This window comes from Stegastes partitus, unplaced genomic scaffold (genome assembly GCF_000690725.1).
Source record: "Stegastes partitus isolate 25-593 unplaced genomic scaffold, Stegastes_partitus-1.0.2 Scaffold38, whole genome shotgun sequence".
Lineage (NCBI taxonomy): Eukaryota > Metazoa > Chordata > Actinopteri > Pomacentridae > Stegastes > Stegastes partitus.
In genome coordinates this window covers 138,922-159,171 of record NW_007577769.1, presented here as the reverse complement: position 1 = coordinate 159,171, position 20,250 = coordinate 138,922, and the positions used below count along the sequence as shown (strand labels likewise).

Here is a 20,250-nt window from a genome sequence, read left to right as displayed (position 1 = left end):
ACATGCGCCTAAAGCCTTAACACACACCCTGAGACAAGCATTAAAATCATATGACAGAGAAAATTACTACAATTTATAAAGGTAATAACCACGTCTGACCAAAGTTTAAAACGAATATCTCAGTCATGCACCATTATGAGAACCTCTATAACATCCAGGGACAGTACATACGTGTTGGGCAGAAGCCTCAGAGCCACTAGTTCTGAACATTATCAAGAAATTGATAATGTCTCTTGTAGAACACAATAGGACTTCTATTCGCATCAACAACCAATAAAACTACAGCAACTCATATAATAGTTAATGGACAGTATTGTTCAGCAGTAAATGAACATGCTATGGGTATGCAGACACAACAATAGACGGCATACAGACGTTCAAGGTTCACTGTGACGCTTCTGTTTGGCTGTGCGGACCAAACTAGTCGCAGATTGAAATGTGCAAACACAAAGAGAACTGCAATGTGTTTTTAATTGTTGGTACTGAAAACAGTGGGTCACAGATGGACGAAATACAAAAATGACCATGTGAGTGGATAGTATTTACTGGCTTTTTATCTAGCCAAAAGGAAAATAAATAAATAAATTTGGGAGTTTTTTTTTCAGGTCCTCAGTGTTGCGAACAACCTACGTAGCAAGACTGAGTATAAACAGGGGTTAGACGTGTAAAGCCGCTGTGAGGAATCAACTTTCTCGAGAGGAAAAATATGCAAACAATATTTTGGAGGCTTGTTTTTCTGCAAATGCACGGTTCCTTTCGACGTAAGGAGGACAGACAACGGCGAGACATGGCAGAGGCAAGAAAGTGAAAAATGGATGGGAAAGATGAGTGAGGGTGGGGTGTCTCTTCAACCATTGCTGCTTCCTGTCCGGAAAAGTCCATTCATCATTTTCACGTCTTTGTGTCATGGCTTACTTTGGCAATAGCTAGAAGTGTGGCAATGATGACACGGAGGATTGATGAGGTGCAGGTGGGGGTGGCTAGCAGGGGTTTGGGGTGGAGATGGTCAAACCAGATGTGGCATGAGGTGGGGCTAGGATGGACTGAGGGGAACCTGATGAAGGTCATGATATTACTCACTACCCCCATCAACCATATCCATTTGCAGACATACATGAATGTGGGCCACGCACGGCGCTCAGAATGTGTATTCTGGTGTTCAAGCAGGACCATGCTTTCCTCATACTGGTAATGTCAGCATACAGCCAAAAAAATCATGAAGCTTGAAGGGTATTACAAAACAGCACATTGTATTAAAATGTTGTAAAAGAATAAAATAGAATGGATAGTGCTGGAAAACTCCTGCTAGAAATGAGATTGAATTGAATAGGTAGAACTACTTCACTATATTGTACATAATTGCTGCAAACAGCTGGTTATGGTTTGCAAAGTTAGAAATAGCTAGCCTGAAAAAATACACATACTAGCACTTCTAAAACTGTTGAATTACCATCCAATAATACATAAATTAAATTGGCAAAATGACAGACTGGTTTTATGGTTTTCTTTCTACTAGTTTCATATTAACTGCCCTAAAAAAAATAGAGTTGTATCAAGCTCCTCACTGAACATCAAATGACAAAAAGCAAATATTTTACAGAATTTTAACTGTTGCTTTAATACTTTTTTTTCTTTTCTTTTTAACTTTTGAATAACTAAATAAATTTGATACACAGGACTGGTTGCAGGCAGTGTTGTGCTATGATTGCAACGCATGGTGATCCTGCAGATTTAAATTTTTTTTTTTTTAAATCCATATTTGTAGTTTTATACCCACCTGCAGTTTGGGTTAAGGTGAATTAGCCGCTCTGATTTCTGTCAGTTGCTTTGTGTTGCTTTAAATAAATTCAAATTGTTGATTGTCAAGTCATATTGGCGAACAAATATTTCGGATTTTGCTCCAAACTCATCTTTGTAGAGGCATCTGAAGCATTAATGAGGAATTAAGTGACTTAATTATTCTATTATGTTCGAGTATTTTTCATTTTTCTGTGTGAGAAACATGTAGGAGCAAGAATGTTCTAGTAAACATAAAATCAGAAAACAACTGGCTGGACTTTAAAGAGGAATTCTCTTGTCTGCAGCAGCAGTCACAGTGATACATTAGTGGGTATTGCCAGACTCCCCCTTGTGGTAAATTAGTACAATGGTAAAGGACCACAGTCTGCCAGACAGATAGGAACACACAAAAATGTAAAGAGGTAACTGGACTCGATGAATTTAATTAGAGCTGAGAGTAATATCAGAAGGTGTCCTCTCCTCCGTCTCTCTCCCCATCTTTTCGCTTCGCTGTGTAGCGAATCCCCTGCTGGCACTAGGCGTACTCCAAAGAGTGCGGTTCTCCCAACTCAGTAGCTGATCAGAACCAGGTGGGTAGGCCTCCATGTGCTTTCCATTTGTGCAGGATGTAAATGGATTCAATTAGATCCAAATGCACAACCTGTCAGCCAGGGGGAAGTGGCAGACTTTCAAAGGCCATTAGATTATGGACAGGATTTGGAATAAAAACTTCACTGGCCGGGATTGTGCCATTAAATTGGTTGATGTGAAACTATTGAAGTGATTTGAGCTCGCATGCTGACTGTATGCTATTCATGTGGGTGCAAATTCTGTCACACAAACACCCTCCCAAATTATCATTAGCAACCCCCCTCCCTGCTTTCTTTTTCCATCTCTGCCTCTCTCTCTCTCTCTCTGCTTGCCTCGCGCACACACTCTCACACATACAAATGCAAACACACCGACGGTATACATAAAGCTGCAGCGTATCCTCAGACATATTGCCAGTGGCCTCACAAACTTGCCTGCATTACAAACAGGAGCTCCTACAGCTTTAAAGTCAAATGGCTCCATCAGTCATGGCTGTTAAGAAGCCCAGCCATAAAAATTAAAGACTTCCAGCAAACTGACCAACTGTAACACGTTTCCTTTGTTTTGATTGGCTCCAATAATATGATGTCTACTGTTAACATTCAGTTTCACTCACTTGTCTCTGTAAACGTGTAAAATATGGCGCATTTAAGCCGGCTGAAGGAAAATGCTGCAAAGCAGTAATTAAACGGCAAAGCATTTTGTTAAGGAGACTTTACAGAAATGTATTTTATAAAGCTAAGCAGATGCGTTAACTACAAACTGTGGTGAACTGGGGTGGGGGGAGGGGCAGTTGAAAACAAAGGACTTGCCAACCAGATACAGGCTATACATAGGAGAGAGGGTTCAGTTGACCTCCTATGATTTTAATGTAGAGAGCCTTTACTTTACAAGCCTGATATAGAAGTGAATCAATGGGACATTTCTAAGCCATTATTATCAATCACCATTGCTTAAGACATCCTAATGAGCTCATTAGATAAAATGAACACCAGATTGATTGCAAAATGGGGCAAGTAAAAAGTAAGATGTAGAGAAGTAGAAGGTGATGGAGGAGAAAGGAAATAGGTCTCATGGATCTCTCCAGAAAGAAGAACTAGTGAGTGAAATTAAATGAGTAAGAGATAGGTCATGTGTCTTGAGCTGTAGTTCAAATCATCCCCCCAACTCTTTTTTTTTTTTCAGATTTAATCATTTGCATCTTCTAAATCTATCATAGCAACTACACGCTAACAGAGAAACATCTGTTCTACTGACATGCAGAGGTGGCTTCTGAAGGTCAGATGTCATCAAAGTGCCACAAAAACCTGCCAAACTCTCGCCACTATAGAAACTATTGCTTTGTGTGTGGGCACTGTGAAACTAAATATTGATGATAATAATAACAAAAAGACAAATCTGTTCAACTTTAAAGAATTTGTAACTTGGTTGAATTCAACTCTTGAGTTAGGCAGGAATGGAAATTTCAGTTGTTTGCACATATATGTGTTCACGCTGCTCACACTTAGAATAAATAGCTGGACTAACTAAGGTAAAGCTGACAAATTCACTTTTTATTTCAAAGTTTAACCAGCAACTTTTTTCAGCTATAACAGCAAGATGTTTCAAGTTGTACAAACCAAAATCCTCACAGAGACCATAAAATGACTAATAAAACCAACAAACCTCTGTTGATAACTTGAGTTGTAAAAACGTTATTGGACTAAAGCATCTCGTTGAATTTATTTGTAATATTTAATTGTTAAAAACACAACAATGAAAAGTGACTCAGTTAATTGCATTAAAGTACCTCTTTTTCTGGCAGCCATGTTCCTTTTTCAGGATTACTTAATATTTACTTGACATGTTAAGTTCTTGTAAAATATTTGAATTGTGTAAATTACTCACACAACTAATGTTTTCTATTTTTTAACAGCGCGGCATAGAAGTGATTCATCTACATCAAGACACATTGCTTTTTTAATCTAATTTCAGGTTGTGTTCGGCACACGTTCTGTATCTAAGTGCTGATCAGAAGCCACTTAACTGCAGAAGTCTCTGTCATGGTGGCCTTTTGCTTGCTAAATCTCCACAATGCCCTTTGTGGCACAATCACTGAAAACCACCTCAACAATAATGATCAAAATTTCATAGACAACACGACTGAAATGAGAACCACAACCTTACTCATCTGACAATTAGAACAAGCGATCGTCTACTTGGGTCACTGCAGACTTAAATACAGCCAACGAGCTGCAGTCTAATATTTCATTAAGCAGGAAGAGGCTTCATTTTGAGGAGCGAATAGGTGCTACAGTTCACATACAACACAGTCGTGACTCGACAATCTGACCCGTAACAATCCGGAAACCTTGCTAGGTTTTTAGGAAAAACGAACGGAACACATGAAAAATAGCCTTAACCCTTAACATACCGACAGCCTTGGATTTCCACTCCAACATGACATTTTTTGTCACAAATCAGAATAACGGTGTATTATCTGAATTAATAATCCAACAGATTGGCTCCATTCAGACTCCAGGACTTAATGCTCAATTTGAATTTTTTGTGAAATCCGATTTTTTGCGAGTTCGTTCGCATTTCCAATTAAATACGACATGTATGTGATCTCCTGTGTGAATGTTCACCCAACATTTCAGTTAAATTGACTTAGAAAAATGATCACCAGTGCAAATCCTTTTATTTTTATTTTTTTTTACAGCATGTCCTCCCCACACAAACAACTGATCTTAGATGTCCATTGTGCGAGCAGTTCAAGGCAATTCACCAGCCAGAGCGATAATACATGGACACAGACAGAAGGAAAAGGAAACAGAAAAAGAGAGAGAGAGAGAAAATAAAGCAGAAGTAAAAGAAAAATAGAAGAAAATTGATGAAGTCGCCGAAGCAAGAACACAAGGAGAGATGGGAAACAATGTGTATGGGAGTGTAAAGTACGTGATTTGGGCAAACATTTGTTCCCCTCAGGCGAGCGTGATAGAATGTTCTGAATCAAGGGGAATGTAAGAGAACCCCACTTGTGCTGGATTTTGGCTGCTGTGGTGCTGCCATGGACTGAAAAGTGAAAATATGTAAGAGAGGGTCAGCATTAAAGCAGCAGCAACCCACTCTTTTTCCACCTAGGATGGAACAGATGTGCTCACGACTCCAGCTGTTGCCAGATGTGGATATAGAACCATCTGCATGAGCTGTTACTGTGTGTGTGTGTGTGTGTTTTAAAACGGCAGTCACAGAAAACCGCAGCTTACGTGAGTCAAATTGACTAATGTCACTATTTTTGATGATTTGATCCTGACACTTTTCTCTCCAATTATTCCCCATCAGGATTATGAGAGATCCCGATAGCCTCAAGGTGCACGTTGGCAGTTTTATAAGAGGAAAAACAGCTAAATGCTTAATTACTGGAACATAGTTGGAAGTGTGTACATAGACTTTCAGGACCCTGTCACATTTTATCCATTAAAAAGCAGATCATAAACTGAGCAGCACAAATCATCACTAGAGCTGACACACATACAGCATTCATATAAGGTGAGTTTAGAATGGTTACAGCTGTATTTCAATGCGTTTTTAACGTTTTTTTCCCCCCCTCCTCTCATGATGAGGCTCATACATTGATGGCTCATACATTCATGAAAATATCTCATAACTAAAAAAACTGATGTGTGTGAAAAGCCAAAAAGGAGATCAAAGACATAAAAAAGAGAAAGTCATGTTTTGTATGATCCTAGAATATAAAACCTGATGAGACATATAAAGCCATAAAGTGTTATGAGACCCCGGGAGATGGCAGATTAAAATGTGCAAGGGCGATTTCCACCAATAAAGGTGGAGACAGTGGCTGCTCCACCGCTGTGCTTTGCTCCACCAGGCAAAGAGAATGGTCTGAATAGATTTCAGCAACCTTCATAAAGCCAGGACTAAATCCACCTCACAAAGGGGGACAGAAACCAAGCCAATCAATTAATGCCCCCCAACAATAACGAGCATAGACAGGGAGAAATGCTTTCAGACCTGGTGTATGTCTGAAACTTGCTGGGTTCCAACATCCTGTGGCATTGAGCAGGAGAGTCTACTCTCTGCATGTTCACGGCAGCTCTCTTTGTGTGTGTACATGCGTCTGTGCTCTAATGTATCTGTGTGTGTACGCCTGTGTTGAAAAGCTCACTATTGAATGAATACATTCAACAGAGCACTGTGCTCTTTAAATGCCAATGAAAATAAAGAAAGGGAAATTGTAGGCACTCCGAAGCAACAGGGAAAAAACCAACAGAGCGAGACAGAGAAAGCAAAACCTTCCAGCGCCAAGAGAGACTTCATAAGGTTTAGCAGCCCTCCACTCAAATATATAGAGGCCATAAATCCTCCACTTAATGTCCTTTGGGCTCCACTTTTTATGGGCAGTGACAATGACAGTGAGTGACTTCTTTTAAAAAAAAAAAAAATGTTAATCAACACAGCAAATTTCAACGAGGCTGTCTGGACAAACTCCAGGTTTTTACTCCCACAAAAACTCCCATTCCAATAATGAAAGTCAACATTAACTCTGTTACACTACACAAGATATTCAAAGGGATGTAAAATATTATGTTTCCACTGCAGCTTGGAAGAAGTAAATCATTAAATACCAAGCAGGCAGCCCAGTACATGATACTGCATCGTTGAGAAGGCAACACTTGATGAAATAAATTTGTGTTGGGTTTTCTTTTTGGAGTTCTTTCTAGGTTTCAGTTTGGTCCTAAAAAAAATTAATTTACAGTGACAGTGCATGTACAGCCTTAAAAAAAGAAGTTGCACTTAAGTATCAGCAGTAAAATTTACAACTGAGGGATCAAAAGTAACAATTGTCTTTGAGAAGAATGGAGTGGTAAATTATTAATGCACAAAGCTGTAGGGAGTATTTTAATGTAGTTGAGCAAATTACTTCATACACTCTTGGACAGTCTCAACTCTTATTATCATTTCAAGCAAAGTTATTGTTATTGGGGGGGAAAAAAGTACTGCAGTTCACACACAAAGTTTCTGAGAAGAGTGGTTTTGTGTTGGATGAGAAAATCAATGCTACTGTCATGCCTGTTAAATATGAAGCTGCAGCCGGCAGCTTAGCTTAACGTAAAGACTGGAAACAGCTAACCGGGCTTTGTCCAGCTCTAACACAATCCACCTCTGAAGCTCACTAAATTTTGATGATTTCTTTAATCTGTGTGAAAGTGAAAATGTCAATTTGATGATTTAGCCCCTGCTGTTTTATAAATTGTCAATTGGCTCACCTGGCTCTGAGCAGTTGCCAGGCAGCCGGTGGAGATTCCAGGAAGTTACTGGAGATACATGTCAGAACATATAGATTGAGCATAGTCTGGCTAAAGCATTCCCTGAAAGGCTGACTTACTGTTTTTCCATTTTTAGGCTTTTGGGTTTCCTTGATTTAACAAAAATGTATAGATCTTGTTAGTTTTAAGGGTCTGGTTGGCAGATGTTGTTGGGCAGAGCCTGTTTTTCATTTTGTGTCCAGTCTTCATGCTAGATTACATGACTAGCTGCCTACTGCAATCTTAAATTTAATGGAAAGATGTCATTATATTGATATTCTTATTTAGTTCCCCACTAGAAAATGAAAGCAAATATTTTGCAAAATTAAAATAAATAAATAAATAAATAAAAATCCAAACAAAACATTGAAATTCGGTCAGATCCAAGGTTTCGATCCTGGCCTGGACCTGGGGTCTTTCTGTGAGGAGTTTGCATGTTCTCCCCATGCAGTGTGGGTTCTCTTCAGGTTCTCACTTCCTCCCACAGTCCAAAAGCATATTGAGGTAATTGGTGATTCCAGATTGGCCATAGGTGTGAATGTAAGTGTGCTTGCTTGTCTGTCTCTGCGATAGACTGGCGACCTGTCCAGGGTGACACCCTAAGTCAGCTGGGATAGGCTCCAGCCCCCCATGACCCCAGTGAGGATTAAGTGGTGTATAGATAATGAATGGATGGATGGATTTCCTTAAAGTTAGTGGATTGAAAGAATGGTCCTGACATTGAATCCATAGTAGCATGTAACTCAAGCTTAAAATTACATTTCCCATGGAACTCTCGATTTTTTTTCCCATTATTTGATGTCTGAAATCCTTGACTCTTTGAAACTCCTTCCCTCCCATTTGTAAGTCAGGTTTACTGTTGCAAATTTTAAGTCACAAGCACAAAACGCTTAGTGACAATGTCAGGGTTATTTTATTTTTTAAAAACTTTGTAAAGCTTTGTCCAGATCCACATTAGATGGTTTAGTATTCTGTCTGTGGTACTTGTGACGACTAAACCGTAATTCATGTGTAAAACTGTTATATTTCATATGTCATATTTTCTGCTCAAGTCTATTGGAATAAAGTCAGATATAGTAGAAATAGTCAGGAGCAGCGCCAGTGAAATCAAACTCAAGCACAGTGCTCAAAGTAAAATGCACTCATGTTAAATCCCCACATAGCACTTACAAATGCAACATTCTATCAGTCTTTTTCGTGTTACTGTTACAATTGTTGCAAGGATATAAGAATCCCTCTTTTTCGTGTTATTAAAGCACAACCGTCAAGCTTTTGCAGATCTTTGTGTGTGCTCTTCATGGGAACTCACTCTTCTGGTTTGATGATTACTCTTGTTTTTACACCCCCCCACTTCATAACTTATCCAGCGTAGACGAGTGGTGCGCCATCACTCACTGTGGCATCGATGTGTTTCGACAATCATGTGCATGCCCAAACAATACTCTGTCCAAGGATTACTCACTGTTTTCTTTGGGAGAGTCGGTTTGTTTTTCTGTTTTGTCCATATATCCATGACTCCATATACCCGAGCTCTGTGACGTCAGCGTTTTCTCTCCGTGTTTGTGGTTGTTCACAGTCAGGTCTTGATGGCTCATCAAGTTGTCATGGCCTTCCAGCTTTTACAGCATTCCTTTCTTTATGTCCGAAAGGTGTTTTTTTTTTTTTTTTTTCATCAGTGCACTCTGACTGTGCTGTAAAATAATCCCATGAATAGACCAAAAAGCTTTGACGTGTACTCAAGGCCAGGTACGTTGTGTTGATATTGGAGGAGCTCTGTTTTCCTTCAGAGAATGATGCCACTTTGGACTTGGCCTTCCTTTTGGGGGGGGCAACAGTAGGAGGTCACAGTCTTTGAAAGGCTGCTTTGGGTTTTGTATGTGTGAAAACAAAGGAACTTGCGTTACATGAAAGAAAGCTGCGTGGGAGGGAAAAAAGACAAGGAGCAAGGAGAAGAAAGTTTGGTCACTGTGGCCTCGGTTTCACGGTCAGCAGAGGAGTAATCATCAATGGTGAGAGGAGGAAGGGAGGGATGGTGACTGAGTGACTACTAGTCCAACAGATGTGATAGATGTCTTTAATAACCTCTGGCTGCTTTTTTAGTGTCCTCCAGGATTTGTTGTTATTAAGAAGTAGGTCTTATTCTGATGACTACCTCTTTCGTTGACTCCCACATCACGCTGGGCGTCGGTCCAGACAGTCAAAATAAACACAAAGTCAAAAGCCCCCCTGTACTTGTGCTGATGTGGCACTTGTTGACGGTGCCAGCATGTCTCAGTCCTGACCGAGGCGCATGTGTCCTCGCAATAGTCAGCAGTGGCGAGACAACACAACAGCTTTCTTGCTGATCACCTGTTGAATCAGTTGGAACCCCAAAGCCTTGCAGCCAGTAGATCCAGCATCCCCACATTACAGGGTAAATTGCAAAAGCATGTTTAGGTAAATCGTGTATGATGGTTTTAATAAGCATTTCCATTACGACGAGGAAGGAAGAGCGAGAAAGAGAGGAGCTCGTTGGGAATACACGTAGGACCGTGGGAGCCATAAGAACTCATTCTCATCACTGCTGAAAAACAAAATGAGAGCATTTTATTGTGCTTCCATTTCTACTGCAAATAACAATCACAAACACTCTCTCCTTTAGTGTGTCTAAGTAGCTTGAAGCTCTATCACAGACATAGAATTGGTGAAGGCCCATGTTTTATTAATTTGCAGATGAGCTCAGCTATTGATGGCGTTGGCCGCCCATGGGTTCAATTAGGATAATACAGGGAGAGGGGCAGATTATGGGCGGCTATTTAAGTGAGGGTATATCTCTTCCTGACAGTTATAGTCCAAATGCAACAAATTGCACCTTGGTGGCTGTGAGCGGCGCCATATCGAGTCCTCTGGTGATGAAACATGCCAGTGTGGCAGGTCAGCCGTGTGGAGACGACACCGGGCTGTGTGAGCCATGTAGCCTGTCCTCTCTGAGCTAACAACACAGGTCTGAGTGCAGCCTATTCCCATTCAGTTAATAGGGGCCATTTAGAAAACAGCAGTCTATATGGTGGTGCGCTGAGTGCATGCTCTACCCAGCCAACCCTAAACAGTGCCACTTAGCACGACTCTCTCTAAACTATTGCACTTCTTCTCCGCACTGCTCTCTGGGTTGAAAGCCTGTTGACGGCTCAACAGAGCAAAACTGAACCACGTAAACTTTTTACAAATGCAAGACAGCGTGGGTGGATATCGTCACATGTGCCCATAAAAGGAGGAATGGTCGTAGCCTGCATGTGACACACAAAACTGCTCACATTGAACATTTATTATGACCGATTGGGGCCTTGACTGTAACTTCACTGTGCAATGAAAACAGTTGACTGTACATTGTCCCTGGAATGCATTGTGTGAAATTGAATAGGGAGGCCATAAAGTGGAACCGGAGACACTGACCCAAGCATGCAGAGCCCGTCGGTTATCTTACATGTCTGTTCAGTCCATCCCAAGCATTAAAACTGCAGACAGCTCTATAGAGAGCGGCCGGACTGTTTGCTTTCTTTTGCTTAGGGAAATGACGACTTGTTTCTCAGCTGCATCGGAGCAGCATGTTTAGGCTACGGACGCTGAGATAACCCAGTCCTCCTCTCCACACATTGACAAGGAGCAGTTGGGGAAAGAGTGAGCTCTCACAGGAGTAGTACACACTGACTCATAGAGGATAAGGAAGAGGATCCTCCTCAGTTTTTGTTTTTACTCAAGAGCAGGTCGTTTCAGTCTGAGTGCTGCGCTTTAACAGTCATACATTTTCTCTTTTAACAACCTCTGTCCTCAACTTGAGTCAGACCATTATATTAGGTAATACTGTACTGTTTTTTTTCCAGGTACATTGCACAAAAAGTCAACAATAATTCAGCATGAGATCCAGTAGCTGTTTAACATGTCAACAAGGCTGCAAAATTGATGATAAAGGCCAACTGTGAAGAAAAAAAGAAAAAACAAGACTAAACATGTAGTATCACCTGAATATCTATCCATCTTAATTCCTGACCTGTGAAGTACTTTATCATCCCGACCCACTAACCCTTCCCTCTCCTTGTTTGCCTGTCATGGCTTTCCTTGTTCCCTGCTCCAGCCAAGCTGGGGCAATAGGGCACTGCTAATGTGCTTGGTGGGTCATTAATTCTTAGGATGGCCATGGAGGCAGCAGAGCAGGCAAGCTCTGCTGTTTGATATTGGGGCGAAATGGTGGTGGGGAAGCAAAGCAGATGTTTGTGTTGGATGGCGAGAGAAAACAGCGTACTTGATGCCAACCCAATCACCATCTCATGCCAGGCAACAGCTGCCCAAATACATTTCAGCCAAAGTCTGGCAAAGAGAGGCAGGGGTGACCAGATCAGCTTTAACTCACTTTTGCTTTCTTTTCTCATGTTCTTCAAGCCTTCATATAATTAGTTTTTTGTATATACCAAAGTCGGGACTCTCCTGTGAACGGTTTGTTTTTGTTTTAGTAAATAATCTAAAAAAAAAAAAAAAAAGTTATTCAAGGATGTTTCATATTTGAAAGTTTTGAAGCTGAAGGTGAACTGGACACTGATAAATGTAAAACACACTGGAGTTTGTCTTCTTGTCTGTATTGTTGTGTGTAGCTGGTGTTCACTGTGCTTTCACCTTTGAAGAGAGATGGGAATCAGCGGAGAGGACACAAAGAAAAGGAGCCGTAGACTAACCCAGATTTTTCGCTGGCCATGGTAAAAATATAACAATGTATGCGCATACATAGACCCAAGAACAAGGACAGTTCATTTAACTCTCTCCTGCCTCTCCACCCAACTGATATGAGCCATTCATCATCGCCCACCTTCATATCTTGCGTGCCGCATGGAAAGGACAGCGTGTGTGTCTGTGTGTGTGTGTCTGTGTGCATGTTTGCGTGTTTGTGCAAACAGATTAAAGATAAATATCTTCTACGTAGCCCACACGTCTTGATCCCGTCACAGAATTCCCAAGCATTTATGAGTTTCAGACCGTGAGGAATACGGTTTGGGTCCGGCTAACGCTCAGAGTGTGCTGCCCTCTACTGCTCTTTTGGTGAACATCTGTGCTCAGAACATCTGCTGGTGGTGCCAATACACACCGAGTAGGACTGGGTGCTTAACAATGCTGCAGATGTACTCATATCAGACACATGCAGAAGAGCTCATATGGTTTGATGCCCTGTGTTAACATTTAGTTTAAATGTCAAATATAATTACTTGACTATGTTTTATCCCATATAATCCTTGTTGAAAAAAACCTGCTGTAAAAGATGATCTCTAAAACAGTCTTGTTTTCAGAGCGTTATTACATAACAGTTAAGAGATGGGGAACTATAGACGCTTTACTGAATTAGCATTTTGGGATAAAATTACTTCTTTAATATACATGTTTGTTTTTTTCCTGCAGATTTAGATTATCACTTGCAGAAAATATTTTTCCAAGCTGCCGGTAATTGCATCCTCACAACCTTCATTGCACAGCACGTGCATTGCTCTAATGCGATTTCTGCGCTGAGATACAAGCTCATATTCAAAACAGATATACCTGAGATAATGCTTGGATGAAAGGGTCACACACAGCTCGCTAATTGTGACTCTCCGTATGTTGTGTACGTAATGAGAAAGCCTGAGAAAAGAGCTTTGTTGTCAGGATGCAGGAAGATTTCTAATCCTGAATTATCATTGGCTCATTTGTCATCTCTAATTTCGAGAGCTGGAGTTGGGGAATCAAAGGAGGCAGGTAATGAGGACCCACAGTAGCCAGCAAGGTAACCGTGGTTACACTTGGTGCATTAATGTATGTAATCTGTTACTGTGTCTGTGACAAGGACATGTAGTGTGCTAATTAAAGAAACCTTCCTCTGCTCCTCCCTTAGACACAGGTCATGTCTCATTAAAGATGGTCTCAATGCATGGGGAGTCATTCATTACTGGCTATTTGGAGGAAAAGGAGGGCGGAGGGGATTCCTGTATGCACACACATTACACAGCATGCACACATGCAGAACAGTGCGGCGGGATTATAGACAACCAAACTTGCAAGCACCATGACAAGCTGTTTACTGTGGAGAATTTAGGAAGGTAACTAGTAAATAAAGCAAATATGGTATAATTTTTGAAGGCATCCTCACTTAAGCTTTGCCCGATATTGTACATTACAAAGGCAAAATAAAAACAATACTTATGAGAAATAACGAGTAAAACCGCAGTTGTTCAAAAAACAATAAATTTTATTTCTGAAATGCGGGGATATTCACAAGGAAAAAAACAATGCCAGGTTAATATCATTTACTTTACTAAATACAAAAAATATATAGAATTGGAAAAAAAAATAAACCACATCTTCAAAATGTTTTTATTTCTGATACACCAGTTAAAAAAATAAAAATAAACTGCTGAGCTTACGCCTGGGGCAATGGTCCGTCAAAGACACCAATCCTGCTTTTAGAAAAGGCGATGCATCGCCTTACATCTGGTTGTCAGGACACCTACGTGGATGTTTAGTGCACAGGAATTCTCATACAGCAACCTTCAAAGAGATAGCGCTCTGGCAGAAAGGCTTGTCCGCAGTTCAAAAATCGCATTTTAGTGGCTCCAGTAACATTGCAATCCAAACCTGGGGAATGTTTTTCTGTTCCTAAAGGCTGTACTACAACCCTCTGTGGACAGAATAAACGACAAGTCCCAACGCTCTTGAATGCCACATCTAACAGCTCGTTATACATATTGAAAGAAAAAAGAAAGACTGACAAAGTAAAAGAAAATATGGAAGGTTGTAGCGTTCACAGGTGTTACTATTGTTGTTTTCTCCTTGTGATCAAAACAAAACAGGTGATAAACGCACAAAAAAACAAAAATGATGTTTTCCCTTGCCTGACCTTATCTCATGACAAAAGTACTCTCATGATTTCAACATAGTAAACTTTGTCCTCTTGTGATAAATTCTGACATTAACCAAACTATATTTCTCATTACTATTAGAAAAGAGTAGTCATCTATAATCCACACAAATAAGGCAATCTCCCCCTAATATTCCTTCATGTTCAAGAGCATTTTCTAACTGATAACTGTCACTAGTGAACCATCACTCTTTGTAGATAATACAGTGACATTGGATGAGCTCTTTTGGTTGTAGTTGCATCGTTTTAAAATAATGTATTTAAATTCCTATATGAACTCTAACCTGTCACATTGCTGCTTATTATAGATGACTTGAGATGTTACCTAACAATCATGAGAAAACCACTGGGTTATGTCAGATCACCAAATCTAGTGACCACATAGAAACGAGAGATTATTTCTCATGAAATAGTCGAATTTGTGATCAGGAGGGGGGGGAAAAAAGGGGAAAAAATGAACTCCAGAAAGTAACAAGACTCAACAAAGATTGTAATAATCAAGTGTGTTTATAAAATTTTAATCTGCACCTGGAACTGGATGTGCACCTCGATGCACTTACTGCACTAAGAGTTGATTTTTCACCCAAGGAAAGTGCAGTTGTTGATGAAAAATTAGCAAATATGTTCCAAAATTCCCTGTCTTGGAGTGTTATGAAATCCTGTTATGAAAGTGTATGACCCACTCGAAAACATAATCACTTGTTCTGTGGCCTGACTCCACTACATTTAACTGAAATCTATTGAAAGCATTTTTAAATAACCTAGTATCTACATAAGGGTGGAAAACAGCCGAATAAGCCAAGTTCACACCCGTGGGTTCTACAGTACAGTCCCCTGTAAAGGAGTCCCTGTCTGAATATGAAAGCAGATGAGCAGTCCGAGACAAGTGCAAATCCTCCCTGAGACTGGTCCATGTACTTACACAGACATCTGATTCAGCATTATACAACCCAAGTACCCTACGAGAACACTAAACAAGTCACACTGACCGGCCTAAAATTGTGTTTTGGTGCCACTTCTGCAGCTCCACTGTTTCCATACAACATTTAAGACAAAATACATTATCAATCAGTCACGATAAGACTCTCAGAGCAGCACGTAAACCACACTGGTCAGAAACTAAGTGGATCAAAACAAAATGTATTAAGTTGATCACACAGTTATTATTGCTAAAATGATTATCACTTTGATTTATTTGAATGATGAATCGCCCCCAGATACCTGACCAGGTGCTGGTCTCCATCCACAGATCTGTTGAGCTGTGAGGTACCACATTAACTGCAGATGGGTGGGGAAGCGCTGAGTGAAGTGATTCAGCACGTGATGCTCTGACATGCTTCAGGGCATCCGTCCTCAGGTGGCTGACAGACGGACACTATGCCATCATGTGTCTCTGAGCTGACCTCGGCTCTGCAGGCTCTGGAAGTGGGCCTCCTTCAGGATGCGGTTGATCTGCAGGTAGGACACCGGGTTCGTAGGGCCGGCCAGCTCTGAAGACTTGGCAGTGCTGAGGGGACTGCAGGGGCCAACAGCACACTGACTGCTACAGCTCCCTGCTGCATGTTCAGGACTGCTGATGCTGCTGCTGCTCTCACTGTTGGATGACTGAAATGCAGACATTAACATCAGGCGTGTCTTAGCGAGATATCAGTTTCAAAATTCAAGTGTTCCACAATAACAGTAGCACCAATAAATAAATGTCAATTTAAAGGTTGCACTCTTTCTAGCAAATAAATTAAAGTCTGTCATGGTCTCAAAATGTGCATTTCCATTCTTTTTAGCCTAAAAAACTGCAAAGACAGTTAATTTTACCATGACTGTATAACCTCTGTTTCTTTGTCTTTCAGTGTTTGCAGCTTTAAATGCAGCTGAGCTGCTTCTGTCCACAGACCCTTCAGGATAAAGACCCTCTGCATCTGTGACTGACAGCGTGGTGCTAAACAATTGACTGGCACACACATGCTTGTGTGTTTGAAACCAGAACTTTCTATCCATTCTAACTTTCCCTCTGACTGATCACCGTACACACTGAATTTGCTATTGTTCCCAGCTGCTGTTTTTAACCAATTTTATGGTGAGTTTGTCTGACACATAATTAAAGCCTAGTAGTTTAGTATGGATTAAAAAAAAAAAAAAATCTGTGGCTGAGCTAAGAATGCAGGAGTAAGTCAACCCTGGGTTTGTGAATCTATCTCTGAGGACGCTTACATGAAAGAAGTGGGGTGGTGACAGGTGACCAATCACAAACATGGATGGATCTACTGGCATCAGAATGGAATGTTTTACAAACTTAGAGCCAACTATAATATTAGAGAGATGTAAAGATTGTAAACTAACAATACAGACTGAAAGCACCACAGTTACAGTAACTAAGGAAGATCAGAGGGCTGCACCAAATGAACATGTTGCTAAAATATGTGTGTAAGCTGCTTCATCTGCAACCCTGCAGTGATGAACGGTCTAAGAACAAGTAAAAAAAAAAAAAAGTACAAATTCTATACATACAATACATCTACATATCTACTCTAACATTGTACAGAAGGCCTCATGTAAGTGTGTAGAAACTTAGATATCGCTCACAAATACAGCAAACTAAAATCCTAAAACCGTATGAGAAGTTTAAAATGTAATACAGGCTAAAAACAACACAACTGCTGCAGCCAAACTCACAAAAGAATGCTGCAAAAAAGCAGACTGGGTGAAAGCGGATTTAATATACTTATCAATATCACTGTCCCTCTATGTATAAGTTGCTTAGATGTAGGTTTCTTATTCCTGATCCAAGACTCAGTTTAAATATTACTATCCATCACAAGATTGTACAGCAAAATTACAGATGTGTCTGTACTGTTATGCTCTCACAAAAACACAAATTATTTATAGAAAAATAATCCAGTCATAAAAACCAAACATAGTGATGGGGACGATGAATTCTGTAATCTCACATTAAGTCTCATTTGTTTGGCTTAAATACCCTTTCATTCTTATTCTTTCAGCTGCTTAAACTGCTTTAGGAGTAGGAAAAGAACAAATGTAAAATTGTAATTCAAATTGATAAATAGGCTTATTGGCAATCGTATACGCTCAACAATCAGACTATAAGTCTTTAGCAGTTTCTGTCATAGGACTATATCTCTCTACAAAGACAAATGGAACAATAAAAAGGCTTTGAAACTCATATTTTCCCCTCTCACTATCTTGAGTATTGAGCTCTGCTGGGTCTTCTAAGAATGCTGATGACATTTTCCAAGAGAACAGATTGGTCAGAAGGAGGCGCTTTTATAAGCGCTGATCTCTTATTTGGAACATAACCGGCTCTGTAGTAGGTTAGACATTCAGCATAAATTACCATGGAGATGTACCCTGGTTAGAACTGAACCAGCGCCTGGAGTTCAACCAGAAGTCACCTCGATAACCTCAGATGCTGCCCTGTAGAACAGGCCTCTGGTGAGTTTGGCCATCTTGTTCAGTTCACTACATTAGTGAGAAACCTGTTTAATTGCAGTGCAACAGAGTGGACAAAAACAGCCTCAGTCTGCTTAGAATCAAACTTATGTGTAATTTGTTTGTGGTGTGACCATGCAGATAGTAATTTTAGTATGAATTCAAAACTACTATTCAGTTCATCTGTTCCTATAAAACCTTGCCTCACGATCTTGTAGGCACACTGTCCTTTGCTTAGTTTTATCAAATATAATTTTGACGTAATTGAAGAAATACAACAAGCCATATTATTTTTCCCCCATAGGAGAATAGCAACAAGTTGCAGCCAGAGGCTGGCTATTTAAGACCACCCTTCCCTTGATACTTGCCGTACCTCCGAGTCCCAGGCATCCCGGCCTGGCTCAGGAGAGAGAGGGTGACCTCTGCTCTGCCGTTTGGCTTGGGGCACCAGGTGGCCACTCTCCTCATCACCACCACTGCGCTGCCGTTTCCTGTTTGGGTCAAAGCAAAGAAAATTAAAAAATACATGAGCTATTTAAAGGCAAAGGAGGTACAGGCCACACGATGGTTTCAATAATCTGTTCAAAAAGTGGAAGCAACATCTGAAATCAGAGTACAGAAAATTCTGGTAAGGAAATAGATCAGTAAAGCAAACACAGGCATTACTCATTCTTGTGTACATGTGCCACAATATATAAGTAATGTTATTCTGGCTTGATATGAACAGTCATTACATAATGCTGAACACTGACTACAATGCTAACTGCCACTCTTTTATCCAAAGCAAGACAGCTAGCTGTATTGCAAACATTTACACAAAAAGAACAAGATAAGCCAATTACACAACTGTCAAATTCGTACAGTTACACCGTTGGTGTGACCAGAGCACAACCAACCTTTGCTGGTGAGCGTGAATCCTGAAATGAAAGGTTAGCATGATTAACTCCTTTTAAATATCGAATGCAAGCTGTTTAAATCGGTCACTGAACAAGCACCATTTGCTCACACAGTGTTAAATGCAGTGCCGTTGGCTCGCTCACCTGTTTTCAGTCAACATATGATGACACTTAATCAGTCTAGATGAGCTTTCTTTGTGTTTTGCTCAGACCAGTCAAGAGGACCCGGCTGGTTGACGTTATCGACTTGTAGGTTGTTTCCTGTCAGCCGATGGCCTATTATCTCAGTTAAGCTAACCTTGGCTGGCTAGCTAATTACGCTAAATAGCGGTATGATATTATTATCCATTTTGGCAACTCCAACAATATAAGTAGCTAAAACAATAAACAGCACAGACACGTCTAGGTGCCGTTATTTGTCTATAAAACTACAGAAAGATCGGGCGTTGACGAACTAGCTAGTTATCAAGCCAGTCCCAAGCGCCTTATCATTGGTACAAGCTAACGCTAACGTCACGATGAGCTAATGCTAACCCTCTTATCTAATGTTCTTCATTAGCTGACCACGGCACATAATTCAAAACAGAGTAATTTCCTGTTTACAAGACTAACAATCTTTATAACGCAGCCCAAATAAATTAACTTGGGCTTTAACTCTATCTAGCTAGCGATACTAGCTCCAGATACAACCACAACCAACCGCGACAGTTGTGTTTACATGACACTGCGGCTGCGCAGATACCAGTAATGGTGCTTTTTGGCCTGCCGGGAAAATATTTTACTCTGCTCTTATGTTGGGGATTCAAAGTCAAATTTTCTGCAGGGAGTAGGCATATAAAGAGTAAAAAGTGCGATAATTATGATGGCAAATAATGGTAACATAACTGGTGTACTCTTACTTGCTTGTAAGCGTATGGTGTACAAGTGAACTGGAAATAATATTGGGACTTCCGAGTAGCACTTGAAGTGAACACAAAATAACAAAATAACACTGGCGCAAACTGTGCAGTACAGTGAAAGACGTTTTTGACGAATTGAAGTTACATCACACAAATATTATTTTTTTTAGTCATTAAAACAGAATTAGTCTTCACCTGACAGTCCACATATAACACTCTATTTCATGACACATTTTTTAATTTCCCCAAAGGATGTCGCTGTTTACAACAGAACTGCTTTATTATACAGATAGCCTAATCCCATGTTATTGGTGAAGGGACTTTAAATATCAAACAACAAAAATAGATCCACAATAAAGGACAGTGGACTGCAGCCATTATCTCATTAAACCACTACGAGTATTAATTATGCCAGTTAA

The 20,250-nt window shown here is 40.3% G+C and overlaps 1 protein-coding gene across 1 annotated transcript; it reads right to left on the bottom strand.

Annotated features, from left to right (window-relative positions):
- Nucleotides 1–13,902: 13,902 nt before the first annotated feature.
- On the bottom strand, nucleotides 13,903–19,629 carry LOC103373210 (protein FAM104A). The gene is made up of 3 exons (XM_008303056.1): nucleotides 19,077–19,629; nucleotides 18,410–18,527; nucleotides 13,903–16,197 (listed from the first exon to the last, which is right to left on the bottom strand). Exons 1-3 carry the CDS (start codon nucleotides 19,091–19,093, stop codon nucleotides 15,976–15,978), a joined length of 357 nt encoding a protein of 118 aa, XP_008301278.1. The 5' UTR covers nucleotides 19,094–19,629; the 3' UTR covers nucleotides 13,903–15,975.
- Nucleotides 19,630–20,250: the final 621 nt, after the last annotated feature.